The following is a 22942-nucleotide window of genomic DNA, read 5'->3' on the forward strand; positions in this document are numbered from 1 at the left end:
ATGCTCAGTGCGTACGAGGTACAATATCAGATAAAGACTGTGGAAAAGGCACAGGCAGTGGTAGAGTTCCTAGCTAAGTTCCCCGCGGAGGATCCCACTTGGGGAGAGGAGATGGTCATGGAACCAGAGAGGCAGGAGGAGCCCGACTTATTAGATCCTTGGGATAAGAAGAATGGACGGAGGGTGTTCGCAGACGGATCTGCCACTGACGCATGCAGAGGCATAGGAGTTGTACTGGTTACGCCGGACAATCATAGAATAGAGCAGACTATGAAACTGGGCTTCACGACATCCAGTAACGAAGCGGAATATGAGGCGGTGATAGCGGGGTTGAGAATGGCTGAGGATTTGGGAGTAAAGGAGCTGACTGTGTATTCTGACTCAAATTTAGTGGTGTGTCAGGCTAATGGAGGGTTCGCTGCCCGGTGTCCGCGAATGGCTAAATATTTGAAGGTAGTGCGAGAAAGGTCTAGTAAGTTTGAGAAGCTTTGGTTTGTCCATTTAGGTCGCGGCGAGAATAGGCATGCGGACGCCCTGGCATATGTGGCGGCAACCATACCTGGGTCAGAGGAAAGAGTGATACGAGTAGGAAGATTGGAGAGGACGAGCACGGAGGAAGTAGTAGAGGTGTGTCAGATTATAGAAGAAGAAGGGGGGTGGATGGACCCCATCAGGCACTTCTTGGAAGGAAGGGAGGTGGTAGACAAGAAGGAGAAAAGAAGATGGGAACAGACGTCTCAGAGATATGTTCTACTAGAAGGAGAATTGTATCGAAAGAACTTCAACGGGCCTTTGTTAAAATTCCTAGGTCTGCGGCTATCAAAAGAGGTGATGGCAGAATTGCATGAAGGGGATTGCAGGAGCCACTCTGCAGGAAGGACAACTGCGCACCAGCTCTTGACGCAAGGTTACTTCTGGCCCCATATGAAGAAGGATGCAGTGGAATTCGCTAAGAAATGTGACAAGTGCCAAAGATTTTCACAGTTGATATTCGCCCCTGCATAATGTCTCAAGTCCATGGCCTTTTGTTATGTGGGTGATGGATATCGTGGGACCATTGCCCATGGCTAGTGGCAAAATAAGGTATATGCTGGCGGCCACAGACTACTTTAGGAAATGGATAGAAGTTGTTCCATTGCAGTAGGTAAAAGAGACGCAAGTGATAAAGTTTCTATGGGAAAATATCATATGCCGGTTTGGGTTGCCGTATGCCATCATTGCAGATAATGGAACGCAGTTCACCGGAGCTAAGGTGGCAGCGTTTCTACAAGCGTACAAAGTGAAACAAGGGTTCTCTGCCACCTACAACCCCAAGGGCAGTGGTCAGGCGGAATCTTCCAACAAGACGATATTGAATAATCTGAAAAGAAAACTGGAATATAAGAAGGGTGCGTGGGCCGACGAGTTGAACCATGTTCTTTGGGCTTAACAAACGACACCACGGACAACCACCAAAGAGACCCCATTCGCTTTAGCATATGGAGTCGAGGCTGTGATCCCGTCGGAAATGGTGGCGACTACTATGAGAACCAAGGCTGTGGAAAAGGGATCGAATTGGCGCATCTTGGCTGGGGATTTGAATTTGGCAGAAGAGAAAAGAGATTCAGCGCGCATCCGGTTGGAAGAGTATCACAAGAGATTACAGAGGCAATACAACAAGCGGGTCAGACTGCGGTAGTTCAGGATAGGGGAGTTAGTGCTCCGCAGGGTGACTCCAAGTATGAAGGAGAAAGGGACGGGAAGTTGGGTCCAAACTAGGAGGGGCCATACACCGTGGTGGAGGTAGGAGGATCTGGTACTAATAAACTGCAGACAATGAAAGGCAAACGAATAAAAAAGTCGTGGAATGTAAGTATGTTGAAGAAATTTTACAACTGAATGTACTGAAATTACAAAGCATTGTAAGGAAGGTCCAAAGTAAAAGACTAGAGCTATCCGTAAATATATAAAACCATAGCACTTTTGTGAAAGAAAGATATGTTTATTATATGATTTCTGAGTGAGAATGCGAAACACCGAATAGAGATCTGAGAGACGATAGCAAAAAGAGAGTGCCCGGCCTGATCTTACGAGGGAGGGCGGCGGAGGTATGAGCCAGCGGCGACAACGAGATGGAGGGAGCCTAGAAAAAAAAAAGTTGTTCCAGTGGGCTTAAGAGTTTGACCGAGCCCGCGGAGTGGGGTGAGCCCTCCACGGGTAAGAGATGCCAGAGACATGGGGGCAGGGGAGGCCCCAAAGACGCCCTATCATATCAAAGCGCAGAGGGAGGGGAGCCTTTCACTGACGATAGAGATCGAGGGAGCCTGGAACAAAAAGAGTCGTTCCAGTGGGCTTGAGAGCTCGATCGAGCCTGTGAAGTGGGATGAGCCCTCCACGGATCAGAGGTGCAAGAGACATGTGGGGCAAGGGGAGAGGCCCCAGCATGCTTCCACGTATATCAAAGCAAGAGCCAGTGGAGGGGGTGAGCCCTTCACTGACGATAGAGATGGAGGGAGCCTAGAACAAAAAAAGTTGCTCCAGCAGGCTTGAGAGCTTGACTGAGCTCGCGGAGTGGGATGTGCCCTTCGTGGGTTAGAGATGCAAGAGACACGTGGGGCAAGGGGAGATGCCCCATCACGCTTCCATGCATATCAAAGCAAGAGGCAGCGGAGGGGGTGAGCCCTTCGCTGACAATAGAGATTGAGGGAGCCTAGAACAAAAAGAGTTGTTCCAGCGGGATTGAGAGAGCTCAACCGAGCCCGCGGAGTGGGATGAGCCCTCCGTGGATCAGAGGTGCAAGAGACACGTGGGGCAAGGGGAGAGGCCCCAGCAGGCTTCCACGCATATCAAAGCGAGAGGCAGTGGAGGGGGTGAGCCTTTCGCTGACGATAGAGATCGAGGGAGCCTGGAACAAAAAGAGTCATTCTAGCGGGCTTGAGAGCTCGACCGAGCCCGCGGAGTGGGGTGAGCCCTCCTCAGATCAGAGGTGCAAGAGACACGTGGGGAAAGGGGAGAGGCCCCAACAGGCTTCCACGCATATCAAAACGAGAGGCAACAGTGGGGGTGAGCCCTTCACTGACGATAGAGATGGAGGGAGCCTGGAACAAAAATAGTTGTTCCAGTGGGATTGAGGAGAGACCCCAGTAGGCATCAACGCTTATCCAAGTGATAGGCAGTGAAGGGGGTGAGCCCTTCACTGACGATAGAGATGGAGGGAGCCTGGAACAAAAAGAGTTGTTCCAGCGGGCTTGAAAGCTTGACCGAGCCCGTGGAGTGGGATGAGCCCTCCGCGGGTCAGAGATGCAAGAGACACGTGGGGCAAGGGGAGAGGCCCCAGCACGCTTCTACGCATATCAAAGTGAGAGGCAGCGGAGGGGGTGAGCCCTTCGCTGACGATAGAGATGGAGGGAGCTTGGAACAAAAAAAGTTATTCCAGCGGGCTTGAGGAGAGACCCCAGCAGACATCAACGCTTATCAAAGTGATATGCAAGAGAGGGGGTGAGCCCTTCACTGACACTAGAGATAGAAGGGGCCTGGAGCAAAAAGAGATGTACTAGCAGGCTTGAGAACCTGACCGAGCCCGAGGAGTGGGATGAGCCCTCCGCGGATCAGAGGGCAAGGGAAAGACTAGAGAGGCATAAATGTGCATGAGGGTATACTTTGCAAATTAGATAGGCAGATAAAGCTCGAAGATAAAGAGGGGACATACATGTAAAGTGAAACCAAACATCAAAATTCAATAAACATAAGACGACTCAAATCACAAGTTAGTGACAAGGTTTAATACAAAATAGAACTAGGGCATTCCCTAGGTGGATTCCTCAACCATCATCTCCTCGGTGGTTCCGCAAAAAAGTGGCGGGGTCTCCCTCGATTGGCGACCACGGGAAGGGAGTCCTCGCCTATCACCTGGTCCTCAGGGGCGATCTCAGAGTCCGCAGCTCCATCCCTAGTGACCACCGGGGATTCAATCACCAGGGTGGCAGGGGAAGAAGATGACCTTCCTAGGTGAGCCGCTCAAGTTCTTCCTGGATCTTCTGGGCCACCCTCTTGTCTGCTAGGGCTTTGAAGCGGTCTCGGAGAACCGTCATGTCAAACTGATGTTGCTCCATCACCTAGGCGGTATCCTCTGTGTGGGTCTGGCTGAGGGCGGCCGTGGTCTTCTGGTGCTGAAGGGTGGGAGTGTCCAAATCCAGCTGGTGTTGACGGAGGAGTGCTTCCCTTTGCCGGCTCAGACGCTCGTTGACTGAGTCCATGTAACGTTGATGAGAGGACTCCACGGTCACGAGTTCCTCCTGTGCCCTGACTTTGGCCAAGTTGGCAGCTGTCAGATCCGATTGGAGTTCGGCATAGGAAGCTCTTAAACTAGTGGGGCCGTTGAGTTCTTGCACCAAGGCTGTCACCTTCGTCTTGGCGCTGAACAGACCGCGGATCATAAAGGAGATGTCCAAGCTCACCTGGGATCAAAGAGGAAGATGTATTAAAAAAAAAAAAAAAAAAAGGTATATTGATCGTCCAAGGAGGAGATGGAGCGGTATGATGGGACGTGTTCTGGTGCGGAAGAGCGGGGTGGATCAGGAGATTCAAGGGGCGCAGGGGAATGAGAGGAAGTTTGGGGAGGCTGACGGCGTGAAGTACGGTGGCTCGGCCTAGGCCTTGGAGGTGGAGATGCTCGAGGCTTCCATTCCTTAGGAGGTGGAGGATGGAAAAAGGGTCTAGATAGACCGCCGATGTGTTGTGGATTGAGGACGGGCAGTAATGGAGTCGCGGTAATGGGGTGGATACCTAGCCGATCGGCTTGGGTAGCACCGAGGTCGCGGAGTCGTTGAAAAACAGGGCAAGTGATCTGGGCGTAAATTTGGGATTTGGAATCCGGACGCCAACCTGCAAACAAGAGAGACCATGGATTAGTGGATAACTGGAATAGCGCAACAGGAAAGGTGAAGAGATCTAGGATACTCACGACTGGAGATGAAGGTAAGATAGTTAAGTGTTAAGTCAGAAGGAAGGTCCACGGACAGAAAGTTGCCCGATACATAGAGCGGGTAGTGATGCCACACCTTGTTGGAAGTGGTGACACGAAGGAGGAATGATTGCTTCATAGGTCGAACACAAAAAGACTGGTACCCAACACCTACATCTTTAGTACTCTTCTTGATGTAGTATTGAGAGAAGATATCACGGCTACTTATTTGGGGGTCGCCGATTTTGTTATATGAATTCGCGCCATACATAATCCGCCAGAAATTACCGATGCCTTGGCAAAGGGGGATGTTGAAATGGTTACACACCTCTACATCTAAGCGAGAGAGGGGAAGCCGTAGACCGGCAACAATCTGGCCTACGGTAACAACCAGATACCCCGGGCGGTGGGGAACCAACTGAGGATAGTGGGTAACGGAGGGCACGTGCTCCAATTCTATGTTAGACAGGATCTCATAGGCAGCCCTAATAGCCCCCAAATTAGGTTTATGATATCTAGATGGGGGTGGTAGCAGAGTGCCCTGGCGGCCAGAGGTAGAAGGGGCCTCAGCAGGATCAAGAGGGGGTGAGGATGCTACCTCAGTAGAACGAGAAGAGGCTGAGGCACCGAAGCCGGGGCCCGACATCGGGAAAATAGATGAATGAAGTCTAGTGCGAAACCAATTTAAATAAAGGTGGAAACTAAAGAAAGACAAGGCTAGAAAACTTGCCAAGGGAAGCGAGTAGCCTGAAGAGAATGCATGGAAGATGAGGAACTCAGCAAAAGGAAGGAGAGCGTACCCACAAGCTAGAAGTTGGCCGGAGGAGAGAAAGGGGGCAGAGCAGCAGATGAGCGAAAAAGATGTGTAGAAGGAAAAATGGGAGAGGAAGGGGAAGAAGGAGAGGTTATATAGGGGAGGGGTAAAAGGGTACTTTCGAAGAGTTGGGAAAATCGAAGAGACAGGGGGTAAAAGGGTAATTTTGGAGAATTGGGGAAAAGGAAGCGACGAGACAAGGAGCCAGCCGAAGGGAGACGCGTGTCAGCATAAGGTACGAAAAATGGCCAAAAACGCGTGTGATGATTACACCCAACATCACACGCAACACAATGAGTGGATATTAAATTGCACAGAGAACGAGGCGATGAGGGTTCTCGACCCCGGGTCCATCATTAGGACCGTGGAATCGAGAAGGGCATTTGTGGTGGCTCAATCAGGGAAAAGATGCCAGGTCAGTGGACACTGAGTGGGATGCAGCATAACGAGGTAAGTCGGAGAGTATATGATCATGACGGCGAAACCCTAAATCACGGACGTGGCATGGGTACGACTTCAAGAGGGACCGATGGATGAGGGGAGAGAGGAACGGTCTGGATGGGGCATCTTCACAGAGGAGCGAAGACCAAGTTAGCGGGACAAGGAATGGGGGGCACCTTAAGACATTAACTTGGGGAGCAGGCGAATAGAACCGCGGAACCCTAGATTGCGGACGTGGCCTAGGTACGGCAAAAGGAGGAGCCATCCGATGAGTGGACAGATGGACGGTCCAGAAAGGAAGGGGATGGATATAAAAAGAAGAGGATGGGGACAGAAAAAGGGGCGGACAGGAAGAAGAACAAGGAGGAAGAGAGAACAATAGGGAGAGGAGTGGAGTGAACAGTGAGTTTGTGTTTGAACTTCAAGTTTCTATTCAATTTTATAGATTTGGTTTTTAGGTTCTTACAACAGTCAATACTCCTAAGATAATCAAAAAGCCATCCTCACATGTAGGCAATGTTGAACGAAGATATGTGATCTCCTCATCACCAAAGTGGTTCTTTCGCAAGAATAAATCAAACACGGCACGTTCGAGGTGTTTGCCGTTTCTCCAATAGGCATAAGCCATAGTAAACTGACAAAGATCGGTGAGAAGAGATGTCACCATAGGATTGGTTGGTCCTTTTATATTAAGTCCCTCTTCCACCACAACTAATCCTCCATTCTCTTTCGCCATCGCCATCGCTTTGCCTACCTCATAATCGCCTTAACCCATAAACGAAAACTCGGAAACAAGCCTTAATCTTTCTTCATATTCATTGTTCAAACAACCTTAAAATTATTGGAATATAATTTCTACAACAAGAACAAACTGTGAATATAAAGAAGGCTGGCTGAGGCACGAATCGGTTCGCTTTCTTTAAGGTTGTTTCGCGTCTATTCCTCTTTATGTAGACAGAGCACGTCAACCTCCATGATACAACAGCTAGTTATTACTCTCCTTTGTTTACTGCAGATAAACCAAAGAAGAAAAGGAAGAACCACGATACTGATCTTATGATTGCCCAAAACGTAGATTAGAAAATAGTTTTTTCAGATACTGTATAGGCTGCTGGTAGAGGCGTTTTTATAAAGACAAGAAATGTGGAGCACTAGTAGATCCGTTTTTGTAGGGAACTGCTTCAGTTTTCCTATAGGGATTGGAGTCTACTAGTCTACTATGTTTCTGTTTTCCAATCCATATCCAATTCTGTTTCCAACCTTATCAGGAAACAGGTAAGGGATCAAAGAGCCCAAGCCCAAGCCCAAGTTCACTTCTTGTTTTATTCAAAATAACACAACATAATCTAATGTTGCAGATGATGTATGAGGAAGCAAGTCAAGCTGCTAATTATGCAGTTGGGAGTATAAGGACAGTGGCTTCTTTCTGTTCTGAAGAGAAGGTCATGCTATTGTACAAAAAGAAGTTTGAAGGCCCAATGAAGACAGGAATAAGGCTAGGTTTGTTCAGTGGAATGGGTTTTGGGATTTCCAATTTTGTGATGTTCAGTTTCTATGCTGGTGGCCATTTAGTTGAGTATGGAAAAACAACGTTTACGTAGGTTTTCCGAGTACGTTCCCTTCCATCTATATTGAATTATTATGCATCAAGATATATTTACCTCTATCGAGCTTTTCATTTTAAACATTTTGAAGAAATCATTAAGCGATCAAATGTAGTTTTACATAAACACACACAAAGCACCAAAGGCTCTGATTTATTCGTCATTTAATCTGTTACTTCTTTCTTGCTTCCCAAGTATTCCTTGCTCTTACGATGGCAACCACAAAGAATTTCCGCGGTCAAGCTCCTTGCACCCTGATTCCACTAAAGCTAAGAGTTCTACTGCTTCTATATTCGGGATTCTCGATCAAAAGTGAAAGATAGATTCAAGTGACGACTCTGGAATTACATTACAAAACACTGAGGGAGAAATTGAGCTTTGACATGTCAGTTTTAAGTACCTAGCAAGGCCCGATGTTCAAATTTTTAAAGACCTTTGCTTGGCTATTCATTCCGGAAAGGTAATCACATGAAAAACTCATAGATAAGGTTAATTCCGTCCAACACACTGGAAACTCTAAAACAAGTTGTTCAAAAACTCAGTCTATTTTCATGGCAGGCACTAATGGCATCTATCAGGCGGTTTCTCTGGTCGGAGAGAGTGGCAGTGGAAAATCGACAGTGATCTCATTGCTCCTGAGATTCTATGATCCTGATTCAAGTCATATTACATTATATGGAATTGAAATTCAAAAGTTTCAGTTAAGGTGGCTGATAAGAGCCCAAAACTGTAGTTTTAACCCCTTAACAATCGTACTTTTAGACTAATTATGTGAATAATAAGTAAGAGTTAATACTGATTACGTGTTTTTATGCATTTCGGGCTTCAAAGTCCATTATGCGAGAAATGTGCCACTTTAGCGAGATAAAGGAGCAAAAGGTCGGTTGCTAAGGAGTTACGTGATTAAAGACTAATTTTCAAGAAGACAAAGCCTCTGTAATGCCCGGTCAAAAGATGAAAAGTCAAAGTCCACGCGGGCGAAATAGTGCACAAAGTCGCAGCAGAACTTCAAGACCATATCTTTGGACTCGGACTGAATCGGGCCTACCTTACGTCAAAACAACCGGCTCAGAAAAGAGCTTTCCAATGGTCCAAGCCTTGACCCAATCAGAGGAGAAGAAGTGGACGAAAATTCTGTCGAAGCCAATTGCGGTGAATTTGAAGAGGCCTTTTGGATTGAAAAGAATGGGTTTTGGGTCCGATTTTCCGCCCAAAACATGGCTCCAAGCCCATGCACGATTTTTGGATCTAAACATATAAAAACCAAAGCTTAGCTCTTTGTTAATGGTAGATAGTTAGGTTAGAAAATAAGTTAGGTTAGGAAGCTAATGTTAATGGAGGTTAGGATAAGAAAAGTAGCCATTAAACCTTAGTTTTAGATCTAGATCTAGTTTTTTTTACATTCATTCAATTAGTAGTTTAGAATCATATTTAGTTTTTAGAATAAAGTATTAGTTCTTCAATTCAATTTAGATTATTGCCTAAATTCTTATTTAGATTGATTGTCTTAAATTCATAATTAGTTATTCATTCAATCATATCTTGTTCTTATTGTTCTATTAGATTTATAAAGTTAATTACTTATTCTATAATGACATGTTCTTATTATTTCTTGTGTTGGGAATGGTAGTATAGAAATTTCACATCAAATCATTACTCTCACCATTGTTCCTTTTGGGTTTGATTAGTTGAATTTTTTTAAGTCTTGAGGTTTAAGAGTGGAGCGAATCGACTCGACTCTCTTATATTACCGCTATTATTGAGAGTAGGAATATTGATATAAACACGTATTTACGTATTTTGATTATTTGTGTTTACGCTTAGATAGTTAGAATACGTAAAATCACTTTTATCAAATGGCGCCACTGCTATCTTAATCTCGTTCAAGACAAGAATTCAATTGCTTGAATCCAAGGGGAAATCCCCCATTCTCTACCCACCCACCCTTTTAATTTTTCATTCTTATTTCTTGAATTTTCGGAACTGTTCATTGTTTTAGGCATAGGGGCTGCGGATTCACAGAGAAAAACACTGCGGTGAAGGTATTTCTAAATTTTCGAAAATTCTGAAAATTTTCATACATAATATCTAATGTGTTGTTGATTTACTAGAATATTTTCAGATTTTTCAAAGTTGGTTTACCTTGTGAAAAAAAATACGATCTTTACAGTGCTGCATTTCAGTTTTCACACCATATGTTCTTGAATAACAGACGAGTAAGGTTACTTAGGGAGTTCTAAAAATTCTATAATTTTTACAGGAGTATCTATCCTAAGTCAGGAGTTTGTAGTAAAAATTTGATGAGTTTTTTATTTGTTTTGACCACCTAAATAGTAGAGTGTTTTCAGTGTGTTTCTGCAGTGTTGCAAACACTTAATATCTGGAACACCAGCCGATAAGGAGAGGCTGTAGAACTCCAATTGCTCTAAAAGTTTTACAGGAACAAGTAGGATCTGTCAGGAGTCTCCAGTACAAATTTGGCAATTTTTAGCTTTGTTTTGATGGGTTAACCATTCGGTTGTTTGTATTGTGTCTGAAAACTGTTTTGCAAACTTTGCAGGGCAGTATAAGGACTTTCATAGCTCCGATTGATCTGAAATTTTACAGGCTACTTGATAGATGTCTTAGAAAATTACTGTAAAAATTTCAAATTTTTTGGAGTACGATAAAAGGCCTAAAACTCGAAAACCCTGAAGCGCGACCCGCGCCCAAACCGAGCGCGACCGCGCCCAAAACACTGGACATTCGAAAACCAAGAGCGCACCCGCACCCAAACAGAGGGCACTCGCGCCCTCGAAGGAAAATTCAGCGTGAACAGCCCAATTTTCACAGGTTAGTTCAAATTTTTATGTCTTCAAGTTACTCAGTGTTTCTAACTTGTTATATACACTGAGATCGCGTATACAAGACGTTATTCAAACGCGTAGCAAGGAGGCATTCAGGTACTCCTTCTTCCACTCCTCGCCTCTTCTGTGAGGAGTTTTAATTCTAGTATAATCAGGCTTGTTTTCATAGAAATAAATACAACACGCCTATCTAGAATTTCACACACTACACTTGCATCAATGGCTAAAGAACAAGAGACTCCTCTCTCTGATTTTTATAAAGCCCTAAACGATGGCCCTAGTGGGGTATTTCCGAATCCCCCCAAATACTTTTAATTTGTTACCCGTTTTTCATGGTTTAGACCATGAAAAACCTTATCAGCACATGCGTAGGATTGAACAAGTCCTAACAACATTCCACCATCCCACGGTTGGTGCGGAACAAATTAAACTGAGGGTATTCCCTTTCACTTTAGCCGATAAGGCGGCGTCTTGGTTAACTGCCCAAACGCCAAACTCTGTGGACTCATGGGCTCAACTTGTTCAATTGTTCATGGAACAGTTTTTTTACCCATCGAAGGCGGATGAAATGCTTCACAAGATTCATTTCTTCACCCGGAATCTTCATGAATCTTTTTGAGGCACGGAATCGTTTTCGATCTTCTCATTGAATGCCCGCATCATAATCTTGCGAAAGACACGCTTATTCGTGCTTTCTTCAAGGGACTTTCACATTATCATAAGGAGGTTCTAGATATCATGGTGGGGGGTAGTTTTCTTAGTAAAGGAGCCTTGGAGGCTTATAAATTCTTAGAAGATCAATCTAAGAAGAACAACAATTGGGGAGGAACGATTCCTCCCTCCTCTCCTTCTTCTCTTGAGGTTAAACATGATCTCGAGCTTAAAACTCTTATCGATACCCTCACTAAAAAGGTAGATGCCATCTCTGTTCAACAACAACCCACTCCAGGTCATGAACATTAACTCTACTCGTTGTAATGTGCATTTGTAGTCTTGAGCATTCCGACTTCTATTATCCTCTTGTCTATGCACAAACACCACCACAACCATCACACTTCAACCAGTTAACTCAACATCAAGGACAAGGGAACTTAGGTGACGTAGAATAGAGGTTTAGTACCTATAACCTGAACTATCGGCATCAAGACATGAGCGCTCAACAAACTTTAATTCCAATACAACCATCTACGGACATTAAAGTAGTGACCTTGTTGGAGAAACAAAATCAAATTATGCAACAAAACTCCAACTTGATGAAAGATCAGCATGATCAAAACTCTAATATGATGAAACAAACGATGCAAATGATGCAGTCTTTGTGCCAAAAGGTTATTGACATGTCTTCTAACCAAAATAATAACCAAACCGGCGTGTTTCCAAGTCAAGTAGTGCCTAATCCTAAGTTAACAAACACCGCCTTGGAAATAAAAAGTATTCAGTGTAATGGTAATATAAACCAAGGGAACCTACAGGCAGTCACTACCCTTCGTTTAGGGAGAGTAGTTGATAACCAAGTGACTATGCCTAAAGATCACCCGCAAACTATAAATGATACTATACCAAATACTGTCATAGAAATTGAACACCCTACACCTGTAGAGGTTCCAATATGGAAACCTAGTTAGAAAGTGATAAAAGATAAAGCAACGGTTAACAAATATGTTCCCCCTCATATTAGGTATAGGGATAAAACACCGCATGAACAACTAGATTTTCCTGTAGAAGGTGAAGTTAAGTCTATTAAGAGTTTTGTATATCACATTAGTGCTTCCGACGATGTCGTCCCTACACTAGTACATATCCCTCTTATGGAAGAAGACAAAGATCACAATTTTGACTCTTTGAACATAACTAAACTAGAGAAATAATTTTCAACCCTGCCTTCTGATCATAGAAGAGATGGACTAAACCTCACAATAGACGAGATAGATGAATTCCTCAAAGATGGAGATGAATACCATAATTATATGGATGCGAACAACCTAGATGAGGAATTCGACGAATTTCTAAGAGCCCGTGTGATGATCCACCTTCTCAAACACTACCTAGAGCACCACCCTACCACCATCCACCTGAGTTAATCCCTCATAAAATCCAATCATTCTTCCAACCCTTTTCTTCTAACACTTATCCACATTCCAAGTATTTTCCAAAACCATTCATTTACTCACGATCATTCACTTGGACACCTTCTTATTCAACTAAGTTGCGTGGTAGAAAGTTTTGGAGCTTGATTACGTTTGGTGGTGCATTCCATGTTAACTATTTATGGAAAGATCCACAATTGTTTAGATTATTGATATATGGGAAACTGCATGTAAATACATATATATCACTTTAAGTCTAGGGAATCGACTTTAAAGACCACATTTTAAAACAAATTTTTACAAACCTGTTTTCAAAAAATTTGTTTGGGGAATGGGTGTTTGGTTTTTCCATGATTGATCACTAAACTTCCTATTCTTATCCCCACCTCGCTCCCTTTAAGAGTAGCTAGATTTCTCCTTGTTTGTTGTTTTGATGTTGTTTTTTATTATTTTTAGTAGATAGGATGTTACGTTGTTAAATTCCGTAGTTAACTTTGAATTTGGTAGTTAAATGTTGTTTGAATTTCAATTTTAATATAATGTTATTCTTTTCAAATTGTGCATGAATTTTATTGTTAATCCCACCTTCTCGAATTGTTTGGGGGTGGTATTATTTATTCTATCATGATTTGTAGAAGATCCTCCATTTTAGAGTTTGTTTTGGAGTGAAGGTTGAGAATATTGTCGTAATTGGCATACCTATGATTAGATGTGGTGGTAGGATGAAATCTAAGAGAGTTTAGAAGTTGCTATTCTAAATCCAGTATAAAAGATACCAGGGTTGTTATAAAATCAAAAATATGGTTTGTTTCCGTTTTCGGGTTTGGAAATTTTCTATTTCCGGAAATTGCCTTAAACAATTTGGAAACTTGCCGATTCGTTTTGGAAGCTCAGAACCTATTTAAACTTCCTTCATTCTACACTCGCAACCCACACTACACCCCACCATCATCTCTCACCTTTCACTCCAAGCTTTTCCTTCTTTTTCCTCTTAAACTTCTGCTTCAACACTTACGAGCGCACCTGCGCGTCAGTAGAGCACACCTGCGCCCTAGACAATTTCAGAAAGTTTACTCGAGCGACCAGCCCCAACTTGAGCGACTCGCTTCAAACATCTGAAACTCCAAAAACCTCGAGCGCGACCAGCATGAGTGGAAGCGCACTGTGCCGCCTACGTGAACACGGAAAATTCTAGTTTTCTCATTGGGTCGTTCACGGTGATTTGCGGTTTGTTCCAGAGCGTAGTCTTGAGATGACATCTCCTACAATAATACCGAACAGTCTTTCGAAGATTTGTTTCAAAGCACTACTTATGGTGCTTGGTTTTGTGAGGTGATCACACACGTAGGTTTGGGAACCGCTTATGGTTCTTGCTAGCATTTGTTCTTGGACTTGCCATGCCCGCTAAAATACAAGACCCATGATGCTATTGGGTAGATAATATGCATGTCTACACTTATGACTTTTTGCATGAGGCTTATGGGGCAGGCATTTTCAGATCGAGGACCAAAGGCGAATATAACGTCGCCCTTGGTAGCCTGTCCATGAACATAGGAACTGTTATGTTTTGGATCATGCTAAACATTTTAGGGGAATGACATTTTTTTCTTCTGTGAATGATGCCACTTGCAGCGTCTTCCTTGCTTTAGCCACGGGACTAATGTGCCATGACCTTCCCTTAACCTTGATGTCTAGTTTAGCATGAGCCTGATAGCATGAGGCATAAGTATCTTCTTATGCCTGTTTTAGTTTGTGTATTATGCTATGTTTCTTCCCTATTTTTGTGCCCGTTTCACGGATTGGGTTGGGGTCGAAATTGTGAGACCCACCAATTGTATTATCCGATCTTTCCGTGCAATGACTTGGCAAGGGTGGAGGATACAACCTCATCAGGTTGCACCTTACACCCCATCCGACCAAGTGGCGCTTTTACAGTTAGCATCCATAGATGATAAATGGCGGCAAGCTTGGCAAATTATAATGGCATGGCGGGGATGCGAAGGAACCTCACTTCTTTATAGAAGAGGAGGATGACGAAAGTAATTTGGAGTGGAGGTAAGTTTTTAGTTCAGTTAGTGTCTGCTTATGTCCTAAGCAATTTAATTCTGTTAACCCCATAATGGGTGGAACTCTTATAGAGTTGCGTCAATTTTTTTATTTCATATATTAGTATGTTCTAACCTTGTTTTGCAGATGTGCCAGAATTTCACGCGTTTCCATGGTATTTTTCTACCCTCTTTATTTAAATGCTTTGATGACAAAGCATGCTTCTTGTTTGGGGGGGGGGGGGGCATAGAAACACGTGTAATTAAGACATCTGTTAAGATATAGATATGTATAATATGCATTTGTTTTCAAGTTAAAAATTTCAAAAATATAAATAAATAAGTTTATGCTATACACTTAGGAATATTGGTATTGTTTTCTTTCTCTATGCTCTTAACAATCTAGAAGTCTCACGTAGCTTTTGCATCAGATTAATTGTTAGAAACTTAGGTTAATATGTAGGTAATAATCGTTGCATCTATCTATAAATATATTACATGAGTATCTATGATTGTTAGCGATAAGTTTATGAAATCTAGGCTAGAGTACTTATTCTACAAATCCCGTGGAGAATATAGCCTAAAAGCCTTATATGAGCTGAAAACATTTGAGAAATGACACAAGGGAGAAGTAAAATCGGATAGAGAAATCACACGTCCACTTGCTTGATCACTATGCCATATCCTAAGCGAGAATTTAGGCCCTCTTTGGATCGATATAGCCAGAAATTCAAACCTATGAATTATTTTCCGCTTAGTAAGCCCCTCGAGCCTTTCTTTAGCCTTCCATAAACCACAATTCCTTTACCCTGTTACAAAAACAAAACAAAATAAAAATTCAACTTACCCAATCTAGAATAAGTCTGAGAATAGAATGAGTGAAGAAAGAAGAAGAAGAGAAAACCCGTGTAAACAAAAAATTAGGTAGTTGCTTTAAAAGAAAAGAAGTTTCCATCTAAGGAAAAGAAAAAAAAATAGAAATAAATAAAAACTCCAAAAATAGAATAAAAGTGAGTCAAAAGCCAAAGAAAAGAAAAAGAAAAATATGGCTAAGGATGGAAACAAAGTATAGAAGCAAAAGAAAATAACAAGGTTTTCTCTAAGTTACATAATATGAAGACTCTATTATCTTAGACTTGTCCTTTTGAATATCCATTTCTTTCCTTCTTAAACCATCTCCTAATCCCCGCAACACCTAATAAAGACCTCTAGCTCAATTAGGAATAGGTTAGTGTGACAGTAAGTGGCAGATGTGTTTGATTGACTCCGATTTCCTTGTTTGTCATTGAGATTGTAAGGTAAAGTGTGCCTACTGCACACTGGAGTAGCGAAACTTGAGCGGAAAAATCAGAGTGGTTTTTGTCTTGACATTTATGTGAGGACCTACTTAAAGACGCTATTCCGAGTTTTTAGAAACGAACCTGCTAGGCATTTCATAGTATTACTCATAGTATATATATTTGTATCATAAATGATTGATTATTATGCATATATTAGCTTAGGTTTTTGACTTGGTTATTCTTATTCATTTGCTAGTGAGATGTATAGATAGTTGATTCATTAAGGAGGAAACAATAGTTTTATTTCTTAGTCGTTGTAGTATAGATGAAGTTTGTGAGTACCTTCATTGGAAAACTCTCACGAGGCTATAACTCGTCCACTAGGGAATTCCTAGTGGTTTAAGGCCTTGTTGCATATGGTCAATGCAATCGCGACTTTCGGTAAGCGAGAGTAGTTAAAACTCCATTTTTGGTCACTTATTCTAATTTCTCATATTTGCTTGAGGACAAGCAAAATGCTGTTTAAAGGGTGGTTTGATAAGAGCCCAAAACTGTAGTTTTAACCCCCTTAACAATCGTACTTTTAGACCAATTATGTGAATAATAAGTAAGAGTTAATATCCGATTCACGTGTTTTTATGCATTTCAGGCTTCAAAGTCCATTATGTGCAGAAATGTGCCACTTTAGCGAGATAAAGGAGAAAAGGTCGGTTGCTAAGGAGTTCTGTGATTAAAGGCCAATTTTCAAGAAGACAAAGCCTCTGTAAAGCCCGGTCAAAAGATGAAAAGTCAAAGTCCACGCGGGCAGAAATAGTGCACAAAGTCAGCAGAACTTCCGAAGACCATATCTTTGGACTCAGACCTCGGAATTGGGCCTACCTTACGTCAAAACGACCGGCTCGGAAAGAGCTTTCCAATGGTCCAAGCCTTAACCCAATCGAAGGAGCAGAAGTGGACAAAAATTCTGTCGAAGCCAACTGCAGCTGAAGAGGCCTTTTTGGACTGAAAGAATTGGGTTTTGGGCCCGATTTTCTGGCCCAAAACATGGCTCCAAGCCCATGCACGATTTTTGGATTTAAACATATAAAAACCAAAGCTTAGCTCTTTGTTAATGGTAGATAGTTAGGTTAGAAAATAAGTTAGGTTAGGAAGCTAATGTTAATGGAGGTTAGGATAAGAAAAGTAGCCATTAAACCTTAGTTTTTAGATCTAGATCTAGTTTTTTTACATTCATTCAATTAGTAGTTTAGAATCATATTTAGTTTTTAGAATAAAGTATTAGTTCTTCAATTCAATTTAGATTATTGCCTAAATTCTTATTTAGATTGATTGTCTTAAATTCATAATTAGTTATTCATTCAATCATATCTTGTTCTTATTGTTCTATTAGATTTATAAAGTTAATTACTTATTCCATAATGACATGTTCTTATTATTGTTCTTGTGTTGGGAATGGTAGTATAGAAATTTCACATCAAATCATTACTCTCACCATTGTTCCTTTTGGGTTTGATTAGTTGAATTTGTTTAAGTCTTGAGGTTTAAGAGTAGAACGAATCCTGACTCTCTTATATTACTTCGTTATTGAGAGTAGGAATATTGATATAAACACGTATTTACGTATTTTGATTATTTGTGTTTACGCTTAGATAGTTAGAATACGTAAAATCACTTTTATCAGTGGCTGAGGCAACAGATGGGTCTAGTGAGCCAGGAACCCGCATTGTTCAATGACACGATTAGAGCCAACATTGCGTACGGTAAGGAAGGAGACGCATACGAGAGGCGAAATCTTAGAAGCTAAAGGCCGGCAAATCTTGCACAATTTCATTAGTGGCTGCAACAGGTAGGAGCAGCATAAGCTAGATCATGAGCTAATTGTTTTTTGGATTGGTTACGGGGTTGAGGGGCAGACACCTACCTGTTGATTAAACTTCAAAGAATAACTAATGAGCTAATTAATTAGTACTTTAACAGAATAAATACTTCACACACCAGTCACGCCATTAGTAACTGTCAAATCCAATGGCTTGAATAGTTTAAATAATACACGTACGCCTATAAGAAAAAATATGGGAAACATATGGAATGACGCATTTATTTGTTGGTGAAGTGTATTCTAAGAGCAAGTCTAATGGAGGGCTGCCATAATGGGTTGCTAAAAGGTGTCACATAGGCCTTTTAGCAGGCCCAACCAAATTTGGTTGGCCAAACACAAAAAACTAATCCAACAGATATTTTTAGCAGTTGTTAAGTTCGGGAGACGGACGGCTGAAACTCTACCGTCTGTATGTTAAGTTGTAACGGACGGCAGACTCTATGCCGTCTGTATGGTTCAGACATCCCAACGGCTAGAAATGGCTATTTTTTCTGAAACAGCAAATTTATAGCAACTACTTCACACAACTCTCTCACCATTTGCTCCCAATTCTCATAAAATTTCTATCTACTCCAACTACAATAATCACTACTCCAAGTACAACAATAGATCCAAATGAACATGCAACCACATCAAAAGGAAAGAAATCTATAAGGTCCGCCAATTTTTCAATTAAAGAAGACGAGGCTCTTTGCAAAGCGTGGATATATGTTAATGAAGATCCAATTGTTCGTGTGGGGCAACGAGTCACACACTATTGAGAGAAAATATTAGAGAAATTTTGAGAGAGAGAGTTGGCGAAAACAACAAGAGAAGCAAGGACTTGGTGTCAACTCGATTTGGACACATCCAACGAGCTTGCAACCGGTGGGTTGGAATTATCTCCACTTTGGAGAGGACCACAAGAAGTGGCACAATGATCCAAGATCGGTTGGCCGAGGCAAAAACAACATATATGTTGGCTCATAACACACACTTTCAATTTGAGCATTATTGGGTCCTCCTCAAGGATAGCCCAAAATGGAATAAAGAATTGGAGAGCCGGTCCACAACTATATCAAGGAGACGAACCAACGTCATTCTCGATGTAGATGACGAAGTCGTGCCTTCAACACCCACAACGCCGTCGGCAACTCTTGGTGGCATTCCAATTGATCCATTTCCTACACAAGTTGGGGATGGAAATGATGGTGGAGGTGGAGGTGGAAGTAGAAGTGGAACCAAGAAAAAATGAACATCGGGAACAAGGGGTGAGAAAGAAAGGTTGAAGAAAAGAGGAGAGAATTACAAGATGATGGAGAAGTATTTGGCACAAATGACGAATGCCGCCGCCGATAGGGTGAAGATGATGGAGCTCAAGAAGTGGAAAGAAGACAACAAAATATTAGCACAAGATACTTCCACTCTTGAGCCGGAAGTTGTTGAATACTTCAAGACGATGAAAATGGAGATAATTCACAAAAGGAGAGAGAGTGGAACGTTTGGAACTCCAAGTGGTGCTTTCTAATGGTGGTGGTGCTTCTAGTGGGGGTAGTGCTTCTACTACTTAAATTAATTTCAATGTTGTTTTAGTTATTTCATTTCCATTGTTGTTGTTAGTTCATTTCCAATATTATAATTTCAATTTTAATTTGAATTGTCTTGAAACAACATAAAGTCAAACATAGATAATACTCAAACTACAAACATAGAAATACTCAAACTACAAACATAGATAATACTCATACTATATTTCTTGATCTGCACGAAATTGCCAAAGGTGATTGATGAGGTCAACTCTTAGTTGAACATTAGTTTCTCTGCTTTGAATGTGAGGAAGTGTGTTGAGTCTTCTTGCAATTTCTTCATTCCGATTCCCGGCAACATACAATGCGACTGGTGGCTCCCAATCCATGTCAATTTGCCAATCTTCAATATTAATCTCTCGTTCATCCTCAACAATCATATTATATAAAATTATACACCGATTAATGTCATCCCTACTCCACATTTGCGCCGGCCTCTTGATTATCCCCCACCTATCTTGTAGGACACCAAATGTATGCTTTGCGACACCCTTCTTGCATCTTAGCAAAGAATCCTTCTATTTGAGTTATTGGGTGAGAGATTGTTTGTACAAGTGTAGCCCATTTAGGATAAATCCAATTGGCTAGATAGTAACCCATTTTGTATGTGCGACCATTCACAGTGTAATTGCAACGAGGAGCATCACCACGCATCAGATTGTCAAAGAGGTGAGAACGTTGAAGCACGTTGACGTCGTTGTTTGAACCCGCCATACCTAAAAAAGCGAGCCAAATCCACAAGTCTTGATCAGCAACGACTTCCAAAATGATTGTAGGTTTCTTCTTATGTCCTACATATATACCTTTCCATGCAGTAGGACACATTTCCCATTACCAATGCATACAATCCAAACATCCAAGCATACCTGGGAAGCCACGATTTTCACCTTGTGCAAGTAGACATTGAATGTCTTCTTCATTGGGAGCCCTCAAATATTCTTCCTTGAAGACCGCCAACACGACATCACAAAAAATGCCTCACGCTTTCGAAAAAGGTGCTCTTTGCGATTTGAACGTATTCATCCCACGCATCCTCACCACAACCATATGAAAGCAAACGAATGCAAGCAACCACCTTTTGCATACCCGTCAAATATGGCTTTCCAATACCATCAACCTTGTATGTGAAGTACTTGTCATGGTCAGAGACGACTTTTAAGATACGGAGGAAGAGATGGCGTTGCATCCTAAACCTCCTATGGAAGACATCAAGGGGATACTTTGGGGTTTGCACGAAGTAATCCCTCATAATCCTATTGTGAGTCTCGATTCGATCACGATAAATGTACTTTCTACTGGGGACTGATAAAAGGGAAAACGTTAGTTTTACCCACGAATACTATTACGACAACGTAAGTAAAACTAAAGCTTATTTCCTATTTTATATATCAAAATTCTACACTCTCGATGCTATTGCACTAAGTGGAGTAGAGAATTCGTTCCACTCCTAGTTCTTTAGAATTAATGTTAACTACGATAATCCGTCTATCAAAGTCAATGAGGGTAATGCAAACCCAATTATACTAATACGATTGAAATACGAATTTGATGTTCTAATAAATAAAATGACAATTAAATACTAAGGTTTGAATCTATATAAAGAATTAGGAGAATTTGATTCCACCTTGAATTCGACTTAATAAACTAGCATAGATTGTTGTAATCTAATTCTTTACATTCTCACAATAAATTGGTCGTTCTAATCCCTAATTATTCATGGCAATCTCTACCAATTAATAACTAGCATGTGAGGAAGTTCAACCCATTCTCATGGCGAATCAACTATCTTCTAGAGTGGAATAGAATCTTACAACTATTTCTACACTACACAATCAAGTTTTCATCAAAGCTTCCTCAAACCCTTCTAATGGAGGTTTAGCTTTGATTCATCAAACTATCATTTCTAAATCAAGAATAATCAAAACAAGTCATTATAGAATAACTAATTAACTTTCTTAATCTAATTTAACAATAGTCTAAGATTCAAAATGGATTACAACTGAAATTAAAACTAATCTAGAACTAAAATTATGAATACTAATTATCAATGTAAAACAACTAAATCTATGAATGCAAAATTGAATTCGAAATTAAAGATTGAAATATAAACTAATTATTTTCTTCTAAGATTCAAAACTTGTTCTAACAACTAATAGAATTGACAACTAACTAGATTAATCTATATAAACTAATTTAATGAATTAAAACTAAGCATTTGGATCATTCACTAATTCAAAACTAACTAGAAAATGAATTGCTAAGTAAAAAACTAAGTTCAAAACTAATTTCTCTGATCTAGCTCTAGCTCTACTTTAAGAGCTAAGTCTTTTTTTTTGTTATATGGAGGAGACCAGATCCACAAAATTGTGCATGGGCTGAGGAGCCTGTTTTGGGCCAGAAAATCGAGCCCAAAACCTCAGTACTTCAGTCCACAAAGGGCTTTTCAGCTAGATTTGACTTCAACAGCCTTTTCATCCACTTTTTCTTTTGCTCTTATGATTGGATAAAGGCTTATACCATTGGAAAGATCTTTCCAAGCCGGTCGTTTTGACATAAGGTACACCCAATTCCGAGGTCTAAATCCAAAGATACGGCTTTCGGAAGTTCTGCTAACTTTTCTGTACTGTTTCTGCCCGCGTTGACTTTGACTTTTTAGCTTTGACCGGCCTTTAAAAAGGTTTTTTCTCCTTGAATCTTGGCCCTTTATCATAGAACTTCTTAGCAACCAACCCTTGCTCCTTTATCTCGTAAAAGGGGCACATTTTTGCACATATTCGACTCCAATGCCTGAAATACATAAGAACACGATAACAGTACTAACTCTTACTTATTAATCACTTAATTGGTCAAAAGCGATATTGTTAAAGGGGTTAAAACTACAGTTTTGGGCTCTTATCAAACCACTCCCAAACAGCATTTTGCTTGTCCTCAAACAAATATGAGAAATTAGAATAAGTGACCAAAAATGGAGTTCTAACTAATCTCGTTCCGCCGAGTGCGATTGCATTGACCCTATGCAACAAGGCCTTAAACCACTAGGAATTCCCTAGTGGACGAGTTATAGCATCGTGAGAGTTTTCCAGTAAAGGTACTCACAAACTTCATCTATACTACAACGACTAAGAAATAAAACTATTGTTTCCTTATTTGTGTCTCAGTTATCTATACATCTCACTAGCAATGAATACAGAATAATCAAGTCAAAACCTAAGCTAATATATGCATAATAATCAATCTTCTACGAATAAATATATATACAATGAGTAATACTATGAAATGTAGTAACAGGTCCGTTTTTGAAACTTTGGAATAGCGTCCTTAAGTAGGTCCTCACACAAATGTCAAGACCAAAATCACTCTGATTTTTCCGCTCAAGTTTCGCTACTCCAGTGTGCAATGGGCACACTTTACCTTACAATCTCATTAACACACAAGGAAG

General features: G+C 41.3%; 2 protein-coding genes across 2 annotated transcripts; one reads left to right on the forward strand and one right to left on the reverse strand.

The window, feature by feature from the left end:
* On the forward strand, positions 1–1005 carry LOC147508076 (uncharacterized). The gene has a single exon (XM_086596798.1). It carries the CDS (start codon positions 1–3, stop codon positions 1003–1005), a length of 1005 nt encoding a protein of 334 aa, XP_086452924.1.
* An 18951-nt stretch (positions 1006–19956) lies between these two features.
* LOC147508077 (uncharacterized) lies at positions 19957–20752 on the reverse strand. The gene is made up of 3 exons (XM_086596799.1): positions 20579–20752; positions 20370–20445; positions 19957–20219 (listed from the first exon to the last, which is right to left on the reverse strand). The coding sequence occupies exons 1-3, from the start codon at positions 20750–20752 to the stop codon at positions 19957–19959; spliced, it is 513 nt and encodes a 170-aa protein (XP_086452925.1).
* Between the last annotated feature and the right edge of the window lie 2190 nt (positions 20753–22942).

This window comes from Coptis chinensis, chromosome 3 (genome assembly GCF_015680905.1).
Source record: "Coptis chinensis isolate HL-2020 chromosome 3, ASM1568090v1, whole genome shotgun sequence".
Classification (NCBI taxonomy): Eukaryota; Viridiplantae; Streptophyta; class Magnoliopsida; order Ranunculales; family Ranunculaceae; genus Coptis; species Coptis chinensis.

Bases quoted from the DNA above. Each gene is read 5' to 3' on its own strand.
- LOC147508076 (XM_086596798.1), top strand. From the start codon at position 1: ATGCTCAGTGCGTACGAGGTACAATATCAGATAAAGACTGTGGAAAAG.
- LOC147508077 (XM_086596799.1), bottom strand. From the start codon at position 20,752: ATGAGGGATTACTTCGTGCAAACCCCAAAGTATCCCCTTGATGTCTTC. The intron at 20,446-20,578 runs GTGGTTGCTTGC...GCGGTCTTCAAG, and splicing joins ATTTGACGGGTATGCAAAAG to GAAGAATATTTGAGGGCTCC. The intron at 20,220-20,369 runs GTATGCTTGGAT...TCGCTTTTTTAG, and splicing joins TGAAAATCGTGGCTTCCCAG to GTATGGCGGGTTCAAACAAC.